We start from the raw sequence: 19,007 nt of genomic DNA on the forward strand, positions 1-19,007 counted from the left end.
ACACTAAACATAAGAAAAACCCCAGATACTGCACCCTAAAGTTCTCAGCTTGTAAGTTAGGTGTCACATTATATCCACTACATGGACACCGTGGGCAAAGTGAAAGGTGTACTGTTTAATCTGTTCAAATATGTCTCTGCCAGCTATAGTCTTCCCACTGGTTGAACTGAAGTTCATTTGCTCTAATCCACCCCTGGAGCTCTCCAATACAGCCAAAAAAACACCGATGAAATATCCAAGGTCTAAGAAGTGTGGCAGATTCATGTGTCAATTTCATAGCGAACACTGCAGAACACCATTTCAGGACTTCTGATACATATGCACACATCATGAAGATAACAAGACATAACCCTTCAGAAAGAGAGACTTAACATTAAAGAGTTCATGGACAGGAAAACAGAAACCTTTTCTCTTATTGTTCTACCCTAATCCATGAAAGCCTGCAGACAAATTGTAGTTAGTGGCATTAAATCTGCTCTCAGAGCCAGCAGTACAGCTGAGATCCCTTCACTGCTGAAAGGAAATCAATATCCAGCACGAACACATGCAGGCACACACACATACACAGAATCTACTGGCAGCAGTCTGATTTAACTGCTGGTCTGCTAGGAATTGAGAACACATATGATGAGAGGTTGTGAGAAGATGGCATTGGAGTAATATTAGTCAACAACCATCAGCAAAAATGACAGACATTATGCATTCATTTTAGGTATTGCAAGCATAATACAACAGCTCTATGTTATTATTAGTAATTACTTCATGACTTCCTGAGCAAGGATCTCACTATAAAGCAATTAAATTAGACTAGCTCATTGGAAAACAACTCAGGAGAGTGATGCAGCTCCCAAAAATGCCAGCACCCATGCTTACACAATGACCTGGATTAACCAGTTAGTATTTCCTCAAATCATCAGCAACGCCTACATTACCAGGGTTAAAAAAGAACCCCAAACATTCTTTTTGAAATTCAGTGTTAACAACAATCATAACAGGCAGTATTCAGTTTACTTTATTATTAATTTTTTTATTATACAACAACTATTTAGCTTCCCTTGCAGGGGAAAAAAGCAGACTGAGCAAATCCTGATATTTAGGGAACAAGCCAAAACCCACATGTTCTGTTACAATCCAGTGGCTAGCTTTTTAAAGAAAAAACAGATAATCAAATTCTGTACACTGAGGAATTTTAATATCAAAGAAATGTGGAAACACAGCTTTAAGATTCAAATAGGTCAGGATCTATCAATTACACAGTAACTGTATGCAAGAAGAATTTCATGACCTTGAATACCAGTTGATACGGTAAATTTTAAAGCGTGCAAGAGAGTATGAAAGCGAACTTCTAGGAATTCTCAGCAATAAAAACCAATACAATGTCAGCTAGTCTATAACCTGCCCACCAGTTTCATATTACTCACTTGTTTGAAGTTTACAAGGCTCATTTTTTTCACTGCTGCCATCATAGATTGCTTCTATGTGTCTGTACCACCGGACAACATGGATATACTGGTCCACAGGTGGCCCCGAAAACTTTCTGAATACCTCCACATCTGCATGTGAAAATGTGAACCCCTGGATATAACTACGAGTGCTCAGGTACTCATTCAAAGCCTTCACCCTGGCTTCCTCTTCACTAATGCTCAGAATAAAACTGTAGCTGGAAGCTGTAAAGAGAGGCACAGGACATTTGATCAGCATTAAAAGAAGGAGATCCCATGACCAAAATATATCCTTATACTATACAACTCCCCCTCTAAATTAGCTCTGGCAACTGGCAAGAAATTTGAGAAAAATATATTTAATACAAGCTACTGAATAACTATATATTCCTATTAATGCTGTAATATTAATACGTTCATGCTGTGATAAGTTTTTTGGAGACATCTTTACAAAGAGTAATAAGGACAAAAGCACAGGTCCTTTTCATGAAGAAATATTATCTACTTGAAATTGGAGAAAATTCTTCACATACAGCAAACCTAATCAGTGACTCTTTTCCACGTTGCTATAACACTCATCCTGCAAATATTTAAATATGATTAATTTTGTACACTGTGGATAGGCTGTGAATACGTCTACTGAAGTTGAGCATATCCTTAAATCTTTGCAGGACTGGTGCCCGCATGCAAGCTCCCAGCATGGTGCTCAGTTACTCCTACTTGCTCCAACACCACAAAATTTAAGCTGTTGCTATATATTCCCATACTTCTCCTATACAACTTTCTCTGCTCAGACATATGAATAATATTTAAAATTAGTAAGATCTGCACAAATGAACAGAATGGATATTAGATCGTGCTCCTCCCTCAGAATTTTTTAATTCCATGATTTTATTTGGTATACAAGCAAAGCAGGTTCAATTATGTCTCATCTTTACAAACGCAGGGACATGGAGGAAGCAGCGGAAGGGTTCTGTGACTTGGTGGGGATGCTCAGAGTAATGGCAAGCCCTGTGCAAGTCAGCGGGTACGAAGCACTGCGGACATTATGGCATCTGGGCTAACACTGACACTAGGTAACCCCAGCATTCATATTTTCCTACAATGATTCAACATTTGTAACTCTGTTCATGTTCAAAGTACTGTATAAACATTAAGCTGATACCTTGTTTAGGTACTCAGCCAAGAAGGTAATTTGAAATGTAGTCAAGGTCATAGCACAATAAAGCGAGAGAGGCAGTATGAGAACACCTGTCCCTGCTCCCAAACCCTGACAGAGACCACTGCCACAACTGTTGCCTCTTACACTAGTACCAACATCTGCACAAGTAGTTCCCAAAGCACTGGAGGTGCTCACAGACCAATGCTCTTGGAAAGGGAAGGATGAAAGGAGATGGGGAAGTGATGGCTAGGAGAGGATGTGAGGAACTACAGAATTGAAAAGTTCTTCCAAATATCATCAGTTAAGACTTTATGAGCAGCTCATTTCCTATATTGAAATCAATTACTAAAATATTCTGCAGGAACTCAGAATGACAGGGAAATGTCTAGATACCAAGTATGTTTGTGTTTGACTTTTTGGGGTATAAATGAGATATAGCACAACTAATAAAAACGATCAGTGACTAAAAAAATAATAATAAAAAAAAAACAAAGGTCACAAAAGATATTTAAAATTAATACACAAAAGCAAAGTCAGATTCAAGTAAAGTCTCAATCCTTCTCAAGGGCTATCCATGTAATTGTTCAATATAAATAAGGAATAACAAGAAAATAATGGTTCATAACTAGACCTTACGGGCTTGCCTCACCCAGCTGAATGGGATTCAGCTTTGGCTATAAACTTTTCAGGCTCCTAAATATTTACTGATGTTTATCATCACAGAACTTCACATGTTTATACACATGAAATAGTTTGAAATAGTTATATTCATTAACTATGGAAACCTAACACATAAGTCTTCCTTGAATGTGAATTTTGTATCCATGAATCATATGAGGGAGAAGGCCAAAAAAAAAAAGTATTACAAGAATGACCTGTGTAGAAATGAAACTATATCTCAAAGAAAAGATCTTTGAAGATCTATTGCAAGGAAAGCAACACTCAATTTGCAAAGTATTATTAGGGTTATTATGACCATTATTCACACGCCAGGCTGCTAATGGGAAGCAAGTCAGTGTATCTGAAACAATGTAAGTGCTTTTCAACCACATCTGTAAACCAATCTAAAATGGAAGTTGCACAAACTTACACACAAATATAACAAAGATGACAGAACTCATACAAGCTAATTTTGGTAAGGAGAGGTGGCAAATACTGCCTGTGAATGTCGGTACCAGCTCAGCCCTGATAAGCAAGGCAACCAAAATTACTTTGAAAAATCTTGGCACACACGTTAATACTTGAAATTATAAAGTTTGATGTTACATCCAGTTGTGAGAGCAACAGTAGACTTGAAAGCGTAATACATCAAAGAAACCAGTCAGCCTAAGGGACCAAACAGGAGGATGTCTTTATATTGATACTGGTCACACTCAAATTCAGTCCAAACTCACGTCCATGACTGCACACCACAGCAAACGCAGTACAGCATGAACACACCTGTGCAGCTGTTGACAGGGTTTCTCAGGGCACAGCAGCAGCAGAACCACAGCAGCCTTCTGCTCCCAGCAGGCTCACTGTACCAATACGAGTTTCTCACATTGGTTTCACAGGCTGTGCTGAGCTCCAAACTTCCTCTTCTAGACTGACGGCTACTTTTCAAACCATGACAGCTTGCTTAAAGCTAGCACAGATGTGTTCTACTCGCTGCTGCAGTCAGATGTGGAGATACAAGCAAATTCGTTGTGTTTGAGAGAGTGCTGAGTGATCAGTGCAATTCTGCAATACATCTGAGCATCCTATTTCAGTACATACAGGACAAAATCATTCTCAATTCTGGCATTCTTCTGAGTAGCTCCAAACTAGACTGAACTAACAAAACAAAAGCTCTTGTCCTGAAGCACAGAGTGCTCTCCTGGGAAGAAAGAATGAATATGATAACACTGTCTTTTGGAAGGCTGTATACCAGAGGACCATTTCTTTTCAAGCAAAAGAAACGAATCAAAACTATCTTTACATAGAAGTCTGTTCCGATTTAATTTATATCGCTACTAAAAGCGAGAATAGTAAATCTACAGAATCTTGTTCTTCTGTGATTTATATTCTGCACCCTCAGTTCCCCCCCTCTCAGTGTCTCGCAACACCTTTAATTCATCACACACTCCCACTGGAATATTTCCTGGTACCTCCTAAGTGCTTCATCCTCTCTCCCCATACACTTCAGTATCTCCATCCTCCTGCACAGCTCCAACCCATCTTTGCTCAGTCTGCCAACTGTGTGCAAGAGGCAGCCCACTGACAAACATAATTAATACCAATCAATGGATTCAAAAACTATTGAGGGAGAAGGGACAATGGACATATATAGGTCTGACCTGTTTTACACCTGTTGCTTTAGGAAACCAGGTTAAGAAATAGCCCTTCTCTCTGACTGCAATTTTTTTCCCCTCCCAAAACAGAAAAATTACAGTTGCTACTACTCAATTGCATTAGGAAGTGTCGTCTTCACAACAGAAACACAGGAGTATTACAGAGCTGATGCATAACACTGAATATTAACTCATGTGAATGGAATGATGCATAGACATCAAATCATACCACTGAAGAGCAACTGCGCTCAGAAAACAAGCACCGAGCACGAGTGTTGGAAAGGTAGCAAAATAACCTTGAAAAATCATAAGAATGAATGTTCATGTAACACTCCCCCCGGATTAAAAAGTTGTTTCAAAAAAATTACACTGTAGACATTAATACAGTTCTCAGATAATAACTGTCAGTGTACAATCTCTTTGGGCGATATAATTGTCACACATTCTTCTTTCCATGCATGAAGTGCTTCAGAGGCTACTAAAGGACACTGGGAATTTGTCTGCAAGACTGCAGCAACACACACAGACTCAAAGTCATAAGATCGCTTCTATATTTTATTTGCACATAAAATACCTTTTGAAGTTTAATCAAGATGTGTAACCCACACAATACCAAATTTGATGGAAATTTTTCACTTTTATTAACTTGAAAAAGAAAACCTCTGTTCCTTGAAGGTGTTGACAGCAAAGTAAAGACAGAAAAGCCATAAAGCAGGCAGTAAGCTAGCTGACACAAAAACAGGGAGTTACTTTGCTTCAGGGAAAAATTAGGTTTCCTGAGCTTCCCTGAACCTGCTAACCTTGTCAGTCATAATTAGATGACAACTGAAATGTTCTGGGATTTCTGCAGAGGCATTCCCAGAGAAGAAATCTTAGACGTTTCTGAACATTTTAAAATGTCATTTCTTTTCCAACTTGGCTTTCACAAATTTAAAACAACGCATAAAAGATAAGCATAACGTCTCATTATTAACACAGCTCCAACGGGCCATTTATCATTCTGGCTGGCCACTCTGGTAGCTTTGGAAGGAAGTCCAACTATGTGCTCAACCAAGACAAATTATCCTTTTCCATAAAAATTTCAGAAGAACTGAACCAATGCAGCTATCCCATTTATGCAAGACGCAGCACACACACAGAGAGACAAAGGACTTTTCAAGACTCATAGACGAGGTTCAAGAGGCTTTTAGCAGAGCAGGGATTTTTAAGACGGGAGTAGCCCACCAAGGAACAGCTTGTCAGTCCTAGTCACTTGAGCCCTGTAAGTTCCACTTCCACTTTTCCCGAACTGAAACTAAATGTAACAATTACAATTTCAGTAAAAAGCAAATACTATTTGCCCAATAATAAACTTAACTAAGAAGTTTCTTAAAGCACACCTGAACTGAGCCTTTGGTGGGGGTTTTTTTCCCCCTACCTTAACTAAAATATTGAAAACATCTGAAGATGCCAGTCCCTTGACAACAATAAATGTTTCTGGACTCCCTTATGTAGAAACATTACTTGTGATGAACAAAGAGCAAAGTAACTTTCAGTAACAAAGAAAAAGGGGCAAAATCTTTGAATCTACAGATCCTTAACTGGAATGACAGAAATTTCCAACCCAACATGCCATAATGGTATTTCATACTTGTATGACTGGTATTCCAAGTTTCCATTTGCTACAGTAGTGCCAAAAATTACAGGACTACCCTGGCCCTCCTTCCATATGGAAGAGCATAGTATAACCCATCATTAAAACACAACCACAAAAAACCTCCAGAAAAGTCAAAAAGTTCAGACATGAGTTCAAGGGAGAACATAGATAACCAGGAAAGAGTATGGGAGACAGAGGCAGGTGAAAGAGAGCAGACGATGCAGTGATAAGCACACAACTGACTACGCATCTGGCAGCCACCTAACATCTATCTCTTCGAACGCAGCAAGCTGGAGAACAGCTGTTTCCAAACTTCAGTAGTGAGAAGCTCCGAGTTTTTTCCACAAATCAGCAGGTGTCATCATTAACCTTTACATTAGTGGCGAGGCATGATGTGGATCCCACGGTCTCACAAGGCACCAGAGGTCCTCCGATCCATAGGCGCCAGCGTGAGAGGTGCAGCCGGCACCTCTAGATCCACATTTCCCCCTACCCCACGCACATACGGACCCACTCACACGCCGCCACTTCGATACCCCGGAGTGGCATCAGGAGCTGCTTACACGTCACCCACCACCGAGGCACACAGGCGACCTCCCCAGGGGCACCCACCCAACAACGGGCGCGGGGGGCCGATTTCACACGTCGCCTCTGCCCCAAGCACGGCGTGACGGCCGATGGGTGCCCGCCCCGCACCTCAGGGGCCGGCGGCGGCGGCGGCGGGCCCCCCCCCAGCACACCCCAAGAGCGCGTTCGGGGGGAACCCCACCGCCGCAGGCCCCGAGGGACGCGCTGAGGAGGCCGCAGGACGCCCCCGGCCGCCATTTCCCGCCCCGACGCCTCAGCCGCCGTGACAGGGCGGTGGGTCGGCGGCGTCCCGTCCCGCCGCCGTCGCCTGACGTCACGGCTCCCGCCTGACACCGTGACAGCGGCGGAGCCGCGACACCAGCCCCCGCCAAGCCGTGACAACCCCGGAGGACCCCTCGCCCCGCCCCGCCGGGCCTCCGCGGCGCCGGTCGCCGACCTACCCTGCTCCGCGGCGGCCGCTGCCATCCCGCTGCCTCCTCCCCTCGCTCGCGAGCTGATGCAACAGCGTGCCCGGAAGCGTCGCCCCGCCCCGCCCCGCCCGCCGCTACGCTACTTCCGACGGGCGCCCCGCGTCACCACGGCAACGGGGGAACACCGCCTTCCCGCCAAAGCGAGCGGGCGGGCGGGCGTCGCGCGGCCGGGCTCCCTCTCCTCAGGAGCGGCCGTTGTGCCGCAGCGGCTCACCACAGCCCGGCGGCCCCGCGACCGGCCGGGAACCGGGCCCCCTCGCAACACCTCCCGCCCGCGGACAACCCAACAGAGTCAACCCCAGCTTGTGGCTCAACCGGGCTTTTATTGCTCTGCTTCAAACGTTAGCGGTTCTGAGCGTACCGGTACAACGCGGAACGCGATCGTTTCGGAAGCCAAAGCGCTGCAGTCCCCTCAAAAACGGCAGCAGCCTCTTCGTTCCCGCCGCCCAGGCTCAAAGAGCACGGTCCTGCCCCGCGCGAAGGGAAGCGCCAGCTGGAGCGCCTCGCTCCCAAGCTGGCGTCCGGCGCCCGAGTTTAATACCATACAACTCAAAGACCTTAGTGAACACGACAACCGGAGTCCGTGCTAACACCGACGGTGTTAAATCCCTTCCAGCTCCCCGCGTGAAGGTGAGGGGGAGATCAAGTCCATGCCATCACTTTTACTAGCAGTTTGTTGACGTCCTCATTTACAGGAAGTTTGTAGACACATATGTACACAGGAGCATTTCTGAAGTTCATCGTAAACATTAATCTGTAGCTTCTAATTTACTTATAATGCTATTACTTTTTAAAGTGTTCAATACGTTATCATAAGCCTTGGTATCTAGGTACCTTAACTCATCCAGTAATTTAATAATAGATTGTTTCTCTCCCAGTGTGTTTTTCCAGGCGAGAAGCATCTGATAAGACTGCTCTTCTACATCATTAGGAAAGTCATTAATAATTTTAACAATATCATTTTCCTGCAGATGAGTTCTCATCAGCCGCTTCCATTTTTTCAGTGGTACTTCATTTATAAAGGCCCCATAGCTATCTCTCAGTTCTGAAAGAAAAAACACACAACACACATCAGCTTCGGTTTTAAAATACAGATTTTTTTTTTTTTCATAGCTAACATACATGCTTTCCCATTAATTTTCAGCCAATATATGCACAGACCAAACAGCAGCAGCAAGGCCAGGTTTAGCACCGAAGCAGCAGCAGGACCAATAGGTTTCCTACTGAGTGATCTTGAAAGAATCCAAAGGTATCAGTCTACATATCTCAAAAGTAGTTCCTTAGGACGAGACACCATTCAGTAAAGGCGGTTTTGGGGAAGGTTTCATTGGCCTGCATGTCTTCACTTAAGCTTAATAGGGCCACTCAACAGTAGGCTTTAACCACTTCAGTACGCTACTGGTATAGGTTTGCCACACCAAGACCAGCATGAGCAAAACCCGTGGCTTGGACACCCAGCACATCCAACGTGCTGCGTACCAGTAGGTGTATGGGGATTCGATGCAGTCTTCCATGTGAGCGGACATTTGACAGAAAGATCTCCTAGTCTGACCTACACCTCACTCATTCAGCCAGAGTACACTGCTGCAATGCAGACTTGTTTAAAACATACCAAAAAAATTTTGCACCATTCTTATTCTTAAAAGCATGACTGCGCTATACTCCTGTGCAGAAAAGCCATGCTTTAAAGTAGAACAATTCACCACAGGGATTACAACATCTCCCAAATGTAGCAATAATCCTGTTTTGGCATATTTTACAATAAACTGAAAGCCTTGTGGTCTAAGCAATATTCATTAGCCTCCCTACACTATTCCTTAAACAGACTAAAGTCAACAGGAAAAAAACAAATTCCAAGTACTGTCAATTTATGGAATACTTACCTTTTTGAGAGAGATCTTTAACAATTATTTGACACTTTGGTTCTCGTACCTGTAATACAAAGTTGGACTGTTACTCCAACATATCAGAGCACTTCACTCAATTATTCCTGAGCTACTTGATAGCTTGCTTCCACAGCACACATGCCAATAAGGGGGCAAGGGGCAGATTTCACAGCACAGCTGAAAGTATTTGAGTAAAGAAAATTGCATGCTGAAACAGCGATGCTGCTAACTCCGAAGTGAAGCAACAAGGCAACATATTTGCTGCTATTGCAAAAGAATAGCTTCTGTGTAAATACTGAACAGGGAGATGAGAGAGGCAGAGCAGATTAAATGAGGGACTGAAGTTTGCTTTCCCAAGGTATCCCTTCCCATACTTTCTATTGCATCTTTAAGGCAAAGCCTCCTCTTCCCTATTTTTCTGCCTGAAAACAGCATCTATCACTCAAGGAATAGTTAAGAACTCAGCTGAAATTACATGTGTATCAGAGAAAATACAATGATAATTTCACACACACACACTTACCATGCAGTTTGCTGGCATCCTACCACTGGGTATATTAAACAGGGCATTCTGATGAAAAGCAGGATTCTGCCCAGTTTTTGCTGGTAGCGAAGACTCAGCAATCCTCCTCCAGCACCTTTCCATCTGGCGCAGGATGGTGCCCCACTCAGAAAGCACAACGCTGTTTTCCTCTGGTGATGTGTTTTTTACTTCCAAGTTAACATTGGGTTGTGCTGGGCCCTCTGGGCTCTCACCAGAGTTCCCACCCTCTAGCTTGGCCGCATTATTTGCAGGTGTCTCCACTTCTGGTAAAATGAGGCTTTCAGTACTGCCCTCAGACTCCTGTAAAGAATAAGAACATATTTTAAGAGATGTTTCATAGGTAGGCCTTCAAGGACAGTCGGGAGGAAGAAAACAAAATACTTAAAGTCACCAGATGTCAGAAAAATAATAGAAGAGCTGCTAATTTGGCAGTTACAAACATGCAAAAGTTACAGTCTTTATAGACTTGGACTTCAAATGGTTTCAGAGCCTAACTCTCCAATTTGCTGGCTATTCTGCTCCCACTGGACTGTGGGATAAGGTGCACGGGCTACTTCCACAACGAACACAGGAAACTTTTCCTAATGTTTTCACTGGTGTGTATTGCTGCTTGCTCCTCCCTACATATGGAAGGTATGCACCCTTCCTGAGGCCGGAGAAAATTCAATTTCCTTGCTACACCTGAGCTGACTTAACAGCAACAGGGGCCTCAAGCCTATCATTGTATCGAGGCTGATGGTCTCAGAGCTTTTACCAAGCTGATAATAGCCTATCAGCTCCATGTAAGTGCACTAACTTGGGCTTTTTTTTTTTTTGGCTGGATTAGTTTTTCTGGCAGATTCACAAACCAGAATCAGTTGAAAGAAGCCAGTGAACACCAATGCACATTGCATAGCTTTTGTGAGGGGACAAAGAGGGAAGCAAGCAAGGAGGGCTGCACCATTTCTAGCATTGTCAATACATTAAACAAGCACATGCGAGGGAGTATAGCTCCAACTCATCAAGAACCATACACATACAAAGCAGACCACCATCCATCTAGCATATCAGCTAGTGCTAGAACTGGAAAGATTTAGAAATTATTATTTTTTTAAAGGTGGAATATGAGGGCAAGAAGTGACTGTTTTTCCAACAAGACCTGTGTTTGTTAAGGTACAGTTCCCCCGTAAGCATAAGCCAGTGTGATTTCTGTTTTCACAAGGTCAGTGACCAATGTGTGACATAACCATGTGACCAACATGCGTAAGCAGGGATGTGAGGGGAACCACCCCACGCATCACACATGTAGTTGTACATCACCCTCATTGAATCCACTTTCTGTTTAAGGGTGCAAACAGGTTAAACAAGTTGATCCTATTTATACAGAATAGCTCTTAAATAGGTAACTGAGTGACTGAAGGTACACAGCATGGCTAATAGCTGCAGTTCTATTCTGGAATGAAATAAAGTATCAGCAGTTTTTTTTTTTTTTTTTTTTTTACAGCAGTATAAACTCACTGGTACTTTGGAAAGGACAGTGTGTTGGTGCCCAAATGCCTGGTCTCAGGACCACATCAATGTAACTCTCCTTAGCAAATAAGCTTTTTGTTACAGTAGCACAAACACTCCAAGTGCACAGACATTGCAACTGAAGTCTGTGACAACTCTTATGTCAGAGCTAAGTGTCACTGGGCACTGATTTGCAATTGCATTGCTCTATAACCATTTTATTCAAATTAAAGAGATGTTATGTTTGCCTACTCCCATGCTACACCATTTTGACCAGGTTTTGTCATGTTTCTTCATCAGCTTCTACGAATACACGAAGTGCTGCGAATCTGGCCAGGGCGTGGGGAAGACCACAACCCAAAAAAAACCCATGGGTGATTCACATATTTGAGCCACTTACAGACCTTAAAAAAAAGAGAAGAGTTTCAGGTGATGTTTTTAACAGATCTTTCAATTCTGTTTCTTCAGTCTTCAAGTATTTGTGACATAATTAAGACGCATTTAATTACTTAAAATGTCTAACTAGTAAGATTGGACAAGAGCTCATACACCAGGTGAGCAGTGCATGCATTGGGTGGGGGACAAGAAAGGCAGCAGCAAGAAAAAGATGCTGTACATGTGCTACGAAAGGAATCTGTATGCTTTTCTTAGATCCTCATCAAGACAAACATTTGTTTTACAGCTTGGTGTTACACATCATTAACTATACCAGTTAAGACTGAGCTAATTTTTGCCTCACTGTATTGTTAGGAGTGTAGCTTCTAAATAGAGAAGCTAAAGCTAGACTAGCTGAATACAAGCTAGTCTTGTATTTATCTTGCAAAACGCTAGACTAGCAACAGTCTTTTTAGACTGAAACAGTAAGGTTCTGAAATAGTGTTTGACTACAGTAGGCCAGGGTGAACCTAGCTTTAAAGTGGAACATATGCCAGTAGCCAGCCTTAGCATGGTAAACTCTTTTCAGGGATGTACTTCTGAGCTGGTCTGCTCTGAGCCCTGAACCCCTTTGTCTTACGGGACTGTCTAGGACCAAGAAGTTAGACTGCCAGGTCCTGCAGCTTGTGACATGAGCCCAAAGGCAGAAAGACTCAGTCACTTTGCTGGATCAAGAGAAGTAAGTCTTATGAACAAATAATGTTGTAGTCAAAAATGCAAGGACAGCTAGAACACCACTATGCAGGGAAGCGATAGCTGACATTGCCTGTGGAATATACACATGAAGCAGCAAAGAACTAATTGGATCAAGGCATCACTTGGAGACAGTTTGAAGTGAAAGCTTGCACTTAGCCTAATGTTTTTCAACTTCCAAAACATCCTGGCCACAGGCTCTGGAATGCGTCCAAGGGAAGTACTGGAAAGGCGAACTGCAATGGACACATGCAGCTAATGAATGTATCAGGCCCTTGCTAACATCTGGCCCTGTATGAATCACAACTTGTTACATCACAGCAACACATCCTACCAGAGGTCTACAGTGAGACAAACATTGAGAGCTATGTATCAGGCACAGTTAAGCAGTGCACAATTAAGCTGCACAAAACTGAGATGAAACGCTTGATCCATCATATACTTACCAGACCTTTCTCTGCATCTTTATCAATTGAAGCAGCTGGAAAACAAGATAAATGTCTTAAGAAACTTTTAGGAATTGCAGCAACTTAAACATAGCTGAATTCACACAAGACTTACATGCAGCAGACACATTCATAACACAAACCAAAGCTCTAATACGAGCCATTTAGTTTCCTTGACCTGACATACATTTCATGAGAGTACTACCCTTAGCTTCCACCAACAGAACAAACACTGTGCCTTCATACAGGGGATAATGAGTCCTGCTTAGTAAAATACAGACCACAAGATGCAGTTTGGCTTTTAAGCCACTCTTTCAGCCTCCCTCCCCTCCAGCTTATGCTTCTCAGCATTTTTGTGTGCTATTGCAATACAAAAGAGAAGGCAGAAATTGTCTTTACTGCAATACAATCAGTAAGACATGATTTGAACAAACATTCAAAATTTAGAATAATTTTCAACATTGTTCTAACTAAACTAGTTGCAAAAACACTTTAATATGCAGTAATGGAAAGGAAAGTTTCTCAGGAAAACATCTCAATTTCCACAAAAAAAAATAAAATTAATTCACACAAGACTTATCAACCTAACATTCATGTTAAGAGGCTCAAATGATGAAAGGGCAACAATTTGTAGAAAGAGTCTCCATAGCCAAACACAGTGAATGAAAGTAGTTAACGGTCTAATTAGTTGCTACTTCTTGCCCCACACATCTGAGCTCATGTAGATTTTTCTCACTCTTTGCCAGTACAATGCAAGTAGATAGGGAAAGTCCTTTTAAGGACCATACCCTAATCTTGCTTTGAAGCAAAGGCATCTGTCAGCAAAATAAGAAAGCTCATAGTTAAAGTTTGTGCATTTTATTTACTAAACAAAACTAGTCTCCATTATACAGGAGTTACTTAATTGAATCACATACTAAATGAGCTAGAGCTTAAACAGGTCCCCCATAAGGTAATACAAAAACCAGGGATAGCCTTAGTGCATGCTTTGCCTAGTTCTGGAAAGTTTATGGATAGTAATCAAGCAGTTACCTTCATTACCCTTCAGCTTTCTAATTACAAAGAACAGCAACAAACCACCAACAACCAAACTAATCACAATAATCCAAACAAGAGCAGTGCTTCCTGGGAAGGAAAAAGGAATAAAATTAGTACTGAAGCAGACTCCAGACAAGATATTCTGAAGTGCAAGTCTTCCCTGCTGTCCTAGAGAACAACCAAAGCTCAGCACTAGTACAATGACCCAGCTAGCTTGTCCTGGAAAAGGCGCTGGGACTATCAGCTAACTTGAATGTGCATGTACTCCTTTGCACTGCACATCATTATCCCAAAGGCAGCGGGGGATTCTGTACAGAGCTGCAGTACAACTCTGCAAGGCTTTCTGAAGAGACATTTAAGAAAAGGGGAAAGCAAATATGCAAGAGATGCCAATGAGCTTCAGGTGCTGTAGCTTTGGTAGTGTTAGTTCCTTCTTTCTCTAGTCCAGCAGAAGCTATCTACCAGCAGAAGAGAAAGCCACTCCATATGCAGCTTCTCAGCCATGAAAGAAATCTTTGCACAATCAGTAATGTTCAACAGTGTCACTGTTGCAACTTTGAAAACCCAACAATACATGTAGCTTTTCTCCAAGTGAAATTTAAGATGGTTTGTCACTCCAACCCCTTTGAGAACTTGTCTTTAGCAGACTAAAATACAGAAGCTCTTAAACATGCTACAGTGGTTCAAGCCACTTTTTTACAGACTGCTCTGTTGTTATTAGCCTGAAGCCACAGACCCAACAAACCAAGCTGAGTGGTATTTCTGTACCAGACCTTGATCAGGTAAGCCACATCCTAGGTCCATAGTTGCATTGCAATTCTGCACAATTTCTTTCCCTTCTGGACACCTGAAGTGAATGGCAACATAAGGTTGTATCAACATTTCCAGAACAATATGTAGGTCTGCCCAGGCCTGATTTTTTTCAGGCAGAGCTTAGAGACAGGAACAGAACATGCATAAACAGATAACTGTGTTAGAAGTGCACCTTTAAACCACCCAAGATAATACTACAAGATTAAATAGAAGCAAAGCAGATAAAGCTTATGTATGTTAGCCTCTAAGCGGCAGAGAAAAAAACCCACAGAGCAGATGCATTATTCATGCACAGTTAGTTTCTTTCAACAGGTGGTTCCACCTCCCAAAATTTTGGACTGGTTGCTACAAAGCTCATTCAAATGTGTACGTGGGGAGTACTCATCTGAAGACATGCAAACTATAAGCTTACAGTCATAAGCAACAAGCACAGCAATACCAAAATCCATATCTTTCTAGGTCTCAACCTCATGCATTTTGACACCTAAAATTTAAATGCATGAATAATGCAATTTGGCTTCAGGGCAATTATTTACAGCCTAATAACACGCGTTAGGTATTGGCAGAGATTGGGCCATAGCTCTAACATTCCCTGGAAGGAACACAGTCAATTATATTCATTATCAAACTTACATTGTACTACATCTCTGACATATTTCACAGCCCTCAGCAGGGCAGAAATATCCTTGTTTGCATTGGCATTCAGTATCATGCGTCAGAGTACAGGGTCGCAAAGTTATCTGATCTAAAAATAATATAAGTTACAAAGTAAATATAAAAGTTGTGACTCTCTACAACCGTGCAAAAATTATACTCAGGCCATAAAGGCAATTTATTTATAAGTTCAATATTCTCAATGACTGGAAGCACAAAAAAAAACCCAGAGGACCAGGCTTTCCACATTAAAAAAGGGGAAAAGGGTTAAGGTTTCATCAAAGTTGTGCTTGGTACCCTCTTTGCACTGTCTGCACAGCAAGCATTCTTCCAAGCCGTTCTCATGGGCGGTATAACCCTCTCCTTTGGTGCAAGGGACACATCTTCCTCTCAAATGCGGAGCACTGCAGTGCTGAACAACGTAAGTACCTGTGGAAGAGGAGAACCGGCAGCGGCAGCAGTCTCAAGGGATCATTTAACAGGCAGAGGACTATAACAGGATGTTACAAGACAAAGCCGTTTTTGGTGAAAGTTCAACCTTTCTTCGCAAGCGAACGGCGGGCCGCGTGATCGGAGCTGTGCAGCAGGGTGAGGAGGCATGTTCGCAGCTTGCCGCTCAGACAGGGAGCGGTGGCAAGTGAGGCATCCAGCCAGGCCTCGGCTGGGACAAGGATGACTCACTGCGGCAGCTCGGAGTCACACGTGTGGCCAGCGCCATCTCCTCTGAAGGGGCACGGCGAGCACAGGGAGAATTGCTTCTAACAGCCTCCCTTCTCCTTTGTCTGAATTATCTCTAAATACACCTGATAGCTCCCTGATACTGCCTAAGGGCAGGGTGCTTGGCACAAAGCTTGTTAACTCTACACACACTGAGCAAGGAGGAGAGAGCAAAGGCAAACCGAAGTTTTACCTACAGACACAGAAATACCAGAATTCCCCCAGGCCTGTTCTTTGTGCTAAAGTGTGGTGTTTGGGGTTTTGTGGGGGTTTTTTGTTTGGTTGTTTTTTTTTAAAACAAACAAACAAACAAAAAAAACCAACCACCACCACACAACTTTGATCATCCTCAACAGCTGGCAGAGGTTTCCTGGCTTGCTACCAAGGCACCTCTCCCAGTCACCACCTATTGCGCAAGGGGCTCTCACTTCAAAATGGAGCCCGGCCTTAACAGCACCAAGGAGCCACCACAGCCCCAACCGGGCTTACACTTTCACCAGATGCAAGGTAAAAAAACAAAACCAAAAAAACCCAGTAGTGACACAGTCATCTCCATGAGGAAAAAATCATGGCCGTTATCAGCTGTAACTGTCTGAAGTCTTACCTGCTGGACAAGACACACAGCAGTGACCTTCATGTAGGTATTCTCCCTCCCCGCAGTCCTCTGCTCCAGTTGCAGGCATTATCAGCAGCGTAACCTACAGCAGAGAGAAACAGGTGTTTGAGCGATTCCTCCTCCCAGGACACGATAACCATCTTGGGGAGATGTTCCTGTAAAGACTTGAAAACACATTCAGAAGTTCATGGGAAGCCACAAAGGAAACCCAAACTAATTTCTGCTAAGTGTGCCGCTCACAGCCGTAATTACAATCACAAAGCTGGGGTTAGAGCAGCGCAGCGGTAATTACAATCACAAAGCTGGGGTTAGAGCAGCACCGTGCAGCGGCTGGCGGGTTTTAGGCAACTCTTGCCCCAGATCCCCGCCTCCATTTTAAACTTTTATTTTCTTTTTACTAATTCCCTGCAATTGAACTTCAGAGGCCGAGGTTTCTGCCTTGTGCAAGGGATTCGTTTCTCCCTCCTCCTGTCTTTTTAATTCAGGAGGGTCAGCGTTAGTCTTCCTCCAGCAAAACAGAGGAAACGCCCCAGAGACCTCAGCCAACATTTCTCGCTGGCTCTGTAATCTTAAGCAGGGAGCAAGTACTTGAGTCATTAACAAAAATAACTTACTGTAGCCACAGGAGCATTAGGATTTTTTTTTTTTTTTTTTCTCCTAAGAAACCTGCGGGACGCACACGCCTCGGCAAGCCTCCGGCGGAGGAGCCGCCAGGACCAGCCTCCCAGCCCCGGAGAGCCAGGTGCTTCGCAAGGAGACGAGCGGGGAGCTCCGCCGCCGCGGGTTTCGGGCCACCGAGGTACAGCCCTCGCTTAGAACACACACGCGAGAGAAAGCGGTAAAACGGGGGCAGGAGGGGGGGGAAGGGACGGCCACGGAGCTCCCGGTCGCTAATTGCCATCAGCGGCCAATTTCTAAGCTGAAACCAGGTGTCCCCACTCCCCGGCTTCCGCAGCTCTGCCCTTTCAACTCTTTCCCCGGGGGGACTGAAAGTCTTCCCCGTAATCGCGTAGTTGAGAAAACCACCAATTTCACAACGGGATAGCGTAAGAACTGTTAAAGACCTCACTCCTGACTTGTAATTTTCTTTTTTCCGAGGAGAGAAGGAAGGGCGGCAGCGATTGCGCTAGGGAGAGACTCGGGAGAGGCGCTACCTGTGTATGTGTCCGTCCCGTCCCGTCCCCCCGCTCCGGGGCCTCCCCGCAACCCGGGGCTGGGTTAACTGCACGGGAGCTGCGCTCCCTTACCCTGTTTAGGCTTAGGAGAGCTGTATTAACTCAGGATTCCCGAAACTTCAAGCGACACGAAAAAAAAAAAAAAAAGAGAGTTAGGGGAAGTTACTAAAGTTTCTTGAGGAAGAGGAGGGGAGAAAACCCCACGAGGCTCCTCCACGCTGGACTTGGAGGAAGATTACACACCCCCCCCCCAAACAGGAGGGATTTGGGGGCTGGCTGCGGCCAGGTGCCAGCTCCACTCGCGGCGAGCAGGCGGAGGACGCGCCCCTTGCCCGCAAACAGCGGCTCCGGCCAGAGAGGTCCCGTCCCCCCGGCCCGGCCCCGGCACTCACCAGCAGCAGCAGCAGCAGCCGCCGCCCCGCCAGCCCTGCGGCTCCCATAGCAGTGCCCGGCGCGGCCCCGCTGCGCTCTCCGCTCCTCCCGGCACGGCCTCGGGGCGGGGCCGCCGCCGCCGCTTTATCCGCCCCCGGGGCGGGTTCGCGGCCGCCCCCCGCCCCCGCCGCTCCGGGGCTTCAGAGCCCTCGGGGGGGAGAAGCGGGACGAGCGGAGAGCGAGTGCCCGTGCCCTAGTGACACACTGCCCACCCACCGAAGTCGCGGAGCGCCACGTCGTGCGTTAGGACGTGCCCCGGTGCCGTGCTTTGCACCTATTAAGAGCAGGAGGAAACCACGTTAGGAAACGGCCCGATTCGTGTCTCTCCGCCCAAAGCTCACGTGTTGTTGCTGAAGGGCTACTCGCTGATCGCGAAAAGGAGGGGCAAAAGGTGAAAGGAGAATTTTTCCAAAAACGCACAAACTGGCTGCGTAACTGGGTTTTCTAAAGCGCTAAAACGGTT

At 44.5% G+C, this 19,007-nt stretch overlaps 2 protein-coding genes across 4 annotated transcripts in view; both read right to left on the reverse strand.

Annotated features, from left to right (window-relative positions):
- Positions 1-7,662, reverse strand: part of CARS1 (cysteinyl-tRNA synthetase 1) — a 36,732-nt gene extending 29,070 nt beyond the window's left edge. The window contains exons 1-2 of one of the 2 annotated variants that reach the window (XM_030038976.1): positions 7,578-7,662; positions 1,422-1,667 (exon numbers count right to left, since the gene is read on the reverse strand). In XM_030038976.1, coding sequence (XP_029894836.1) covers positions 1,422-1,667; positions 7,578-7,602 — 271 coding nt within the window. In that variant the 5' untranslated portion in view covers positions 7,603-7,662. The remainder of the gene's footprint in view (positions 1-1,421; positions 1,668-7,577) is intronic. The other variant, XM_030038977.2, reaches the window with a different exon arrangement.
- Positions 7,663-7,910: 248 nt separating this feature from the next.
- LOC115351784 lies at positions 7,911-18,707 on the reverse strand. 2 transcript variants are annotated; one of them, XM_030038984.2, is made up of 10 exons: positions 18,509-18,707; positions 16,926-17,020; positions 15,902-16,033; positions 15,584-15,695; positions 14,911-14,984; positions 14,132-14,224; positions 13,100-13,134; positions 10,017-10,337; positions 9,491-9,539; positions 7,911-8,652 (listed from the first exon to the last, which is right to left on the reverse strand). In XM_030038984.2, the coding sequence occupies exons 1-10, from the start codon at positions 18,550-18,552 to the stop codon at positions 8,357-8,359; spliced, it is 1,251 nt and encodes a 416-aa protein (XP_029894844.1). In that variant the 5' UTR covers positions 18,553-18,707; the 3' UTR covers positions 7,911-8,356. The 2 variants fall into 2 exon arrangements, with proteins under 2 accessions (XP_029894844.1, XP_029894843.1); XM_030038983.2 differs by having other exon boundaries at positions 16,926-17,019; positions 18,505-18,707.
- Positions 18,708-19,007: the final 300 nt, after the last annotated feature.

Source organism: Aquila chrysaetos, chromosome 16, assembly GCF_900496995.4.
Source record: "Aquila chrysaetos chrysaetos chromosome 16, bAquChr1.4, whole genome shotgun sequence".
NCBI classification, from domain to species: domain Eukaryota; kingdom Metazoa; phylum Chordata; class Aves; order Accipitriformes; family Accipitridae; genus Aquila; species Aquila chrysaetos.